At 39.6% G+C, this 3,100-nt stretch overlaps 1 protein-coding gene across 11 annotated transcripts in view; it reads right to left on the bottom strand.

The window, feature by feature from the left end:
• Nucleotides 1-3,100, bottom strand: part of dtnba (dystrobrevin, beta a) — a 373,718-nt gene that overhangs the window by 113,171 nt on the left and 257,447 nt on the right. For 2 of the 11 annotated variants that reach the window (XM_043676037.1, XM_043676048.1), the window contains one exon: nt 779-863. The exons of the other annotated variants lie outside the window; for them this stretch is intronic. In XM_043676037.1, the coding sequence (XP_043531972.1) occupies nt 852-863 (12 nt within the window). In that variant the 3' untranslated portion in view covers nt 779-851. Of the gene's footprint in view, nt 1-778; nt 864-3,100 lie in introns of those variants that run through there. 11 annotated transcript variants of the gene reach the window in all.

The following is a 3,100-nucleotide window of genomic DNA, read 5'->3' as shown; positions in this document are numbered from 1 at the left end:
ATCGATGTAGTGGAGGAAAAGGTGGGAGGTGGTGCCAGTGTAGCTGGGGAAGATGGACTGTTTCACATATCCTACGAAGAGGCAGGCATAGCTGGGGCCCATGCGGGTGCCCATGGCTACTCCTTTGGTTTGGAGGAAGTGGGAGGATTGGAAAGAGAAGTTGTTCAGGGTGAGGACCAGTTCAGTCAGTCGAAGGAGGGTGTCAGTAGAAGGATACTGGTTGGTACAGCGGAGGGCTTTTAGTCCTTCGTGATGGGGGATGGAGGTGTACAGGGACTGGATGTCCATGGTGAAGATAAGGCGTTGGGGACCGGGGAAGCGAAAATCATGTTTACTCCTTTGGTTTGGAGGAACCCTAACCCAATAAAATCAAGAGAATGTAATTTTCTGAGGATATTAGTAATTCCTGATTCCCAGTCGGGCTCTGCCTCAGTTCTCACCACGTCACTGAAACTTCCCATTTTGTGTGGAAGAAAAACAGAGATGCTTCATGATTCTTTTCCTGGGTATGACTTTAAGCAGCTGGAGAAATCTACATTTTAATTATGTCCCGTGTTTGACTGGAGGAGCTGGTCATCTGACATCAAGAGAAACACATTCACTGCCATAGGCTATCAACCCACATATGACAGGGAACATGAAGAGGCGAGAATTAGGAATACACTGGTCAAAAGACATTTACAGTGTGCACAACAGGTACACTTTTACATTGAAAAAACTGATTTAAAAAAACTTGCTGTTCATGATGCACTTCAAATTTTAATAAATAGATTTAAAAAAATACTATGTCGAGTCAAGCCTATGAGCGACACATTGCCGGGCTCAGCATCAATCTTTTAGCACCAGGAAGATCACAGGCAGCACTGTAAATAGAAATTAAACATTTTAATAAACCAAAAAAACTGTAAAAAGATATAATAAACCTAAAATATGCAGATGTGATATTTCCTATAATCACTGCCAACAAGATAGCTACTACATCACTGATCAAGTGCCAGGTGAGATAAGCTTTCAAAACAATACAAAATAATGCAGATGGTGAAAATCTAAAATCAGAACAGCAAGTACTGAAAGTACTCAGTAAGTTTGGCAGCTTCTGTCGGAGCAAAATTAACATGGGAGGTTAAATACCTTCCATCAGAACGCAGCTTAGAGTCATACACTTGGGGGACAAATGCAAATAGCCCAACAGAGGAAATGGCACCACTTCTGACACAAGCTCATTGACCTGAAACACACTGATAAGTGGTTGTTCCTAAATTCAGTGGCAATGTTTTAATAAAAGCAAAACTAAATTCACTCATTTCATAAAGGCCCATTTCTCTTTGAATGCAACATTTATATGCCAGCTATAATGTAAAAAAAAATTCCAAGATGGTTTATCATGGTAAGTTCGCTGACACATAACTACAAACACTAACTGACAAAGGCTCACAAGTAATCTCTGGTTTATTTCTTGATTAGCAAGCAAATTGGCATTGTGTGTGTAAGATCAGAGAGTTGAACGTATGATTCAAAGACTAATGTAGTAGTAATGGGTTTCAATTCATATGGCACTGACACTAAAACTGTGCCAGAGGGAGCTGTTCTGTTGTGATGTGTTTCCCTTGAGTTTACTGGGACCAATGAATAGGCAAATTGAAGAACTAGAACTGTCAAGAGGGTTTTAAACAAAATAAATGGAGGGTGGAGTTCATTATGAGTGAACCACTAGTGGTGAGGGGAAATTTGAGAAGTTAAGGAGAAAGACAAGATATTAGTGCAGAATAGTAATGTGAATAATGAAAAGACATGTGACATACAGGGACAGAGTGTATGAACAGAAAAAGTGCAAAAGGTTTCAGAATAGGGAAAATAATGAAAAGACATATGTAGTGGTTCTTTGTCTGATTGCATGCAGAATTAGGAAGCTAGATACAGTGATCTACCAACAAATATGAAATAATATTTACATAGATAATGGCTGCAAGATGATTAATACTGGGAATTGGACAAAGGTAATGACACTTCAAAATGATGGGGAGAAAGGAAAAAGAGGTTAGACAGCTCTGTTAAAAAAGGATACAATCAGGATTGCACTACGAGATCATCTTGGATTGGAAGGTCGATAAGTAATATCACGTTTGGATAGAAATAAACAAAAATACAAGGCAAAAGGGCACAAAAGGAATTAGCTGGACCTGTTTCTAAGGAAGGATGTGATAGTCTTGGAGGGGGTCCAGAGGAGGCTTGCAAGAATAATTCCAGGGATGAAAGGTTTGCCATATGAGGAGCAGTTGGGGACTCTGTGTCTGCACTTCATGGAGTTTAGAAAGAGGAGAGAGGATCTGATTGAAACTTACACAATACGGAGATAGAGTCGACATGGAGAAGATGTTTCCACTGATAGGAGAGACTATGACCCAAGGGCACTACTTCAGAGTGAAAGGACAACCCTTTAGAACTGAGATGAGGAATTTCCTCAGTCGGAGGGTGATGACTCTGTGGAACTCATTGCTGCAGAGGGCTGCGAATGCCAAGTCATTGAGACAGAGATCGATAGGTTCTTGATTAGTGAGGGATCAAAGGTTATGGGGAGAAGGCAAGAGAATGGAGTTGAGAAATATATCAGCCATGATCGAATAGCAGAGCAGACTGATGAAACATTTTCACATTTTGAATTCAGAGTGGAGGCTCCTCATCCTGAGGGCTTAACAAGAGCGTAATGGATATATTGGTGCAATATTCCCAAAATTTTCTCAAATCCTGGAATGCAGAAAATTAGAAAATCAGAAATGTAACACACTATTCAAACCAGGAGGCAAGTAGAAAGGGGGAAATCATAGGCCACTTAATATCTGTCATTGAGAAAATGCAGGAATTCATTATTAATGGAATAGTAACAGGACACAATGAAAATCATAATCAAGCAATGGTAACATTCTTTTACTAAATTATGTTTCAAATTTGAGTTTCAGGATGTAACAAAAGCAGGTTGGATAGAGAAAGAAAGAAAGAAAGAAAGAAAGAGAGAAAGAAAGAGAGAAAGAAAGAGAGAAAGAAAGAGAGAAAGAAAGAGAGAAAGAAAGAGAGCGATAGAGAAAGAAAGAGAGAAAGAGAG

The sequence above is a fragment of the Chiloscyllium plagiosum genome, chromosome 3, assembly GCF_004010195.1.
Source record: "Chiloscyllium plagiosum isolate BGI_BamShark_2017 chromosome 3, ASM401019v2, whole genome shotgun sequence".
Lineage (NCBI taxonomy): Eukaryota > Metazoa > Chordata > Chondrichthyes > Orectolobiformes > Hemiscylliidae > Chiloscyllium > Chiloscyllium plagiosum.
This window is presented reverse-complemented; position numbering and strand designations above follow the sequence as displayed.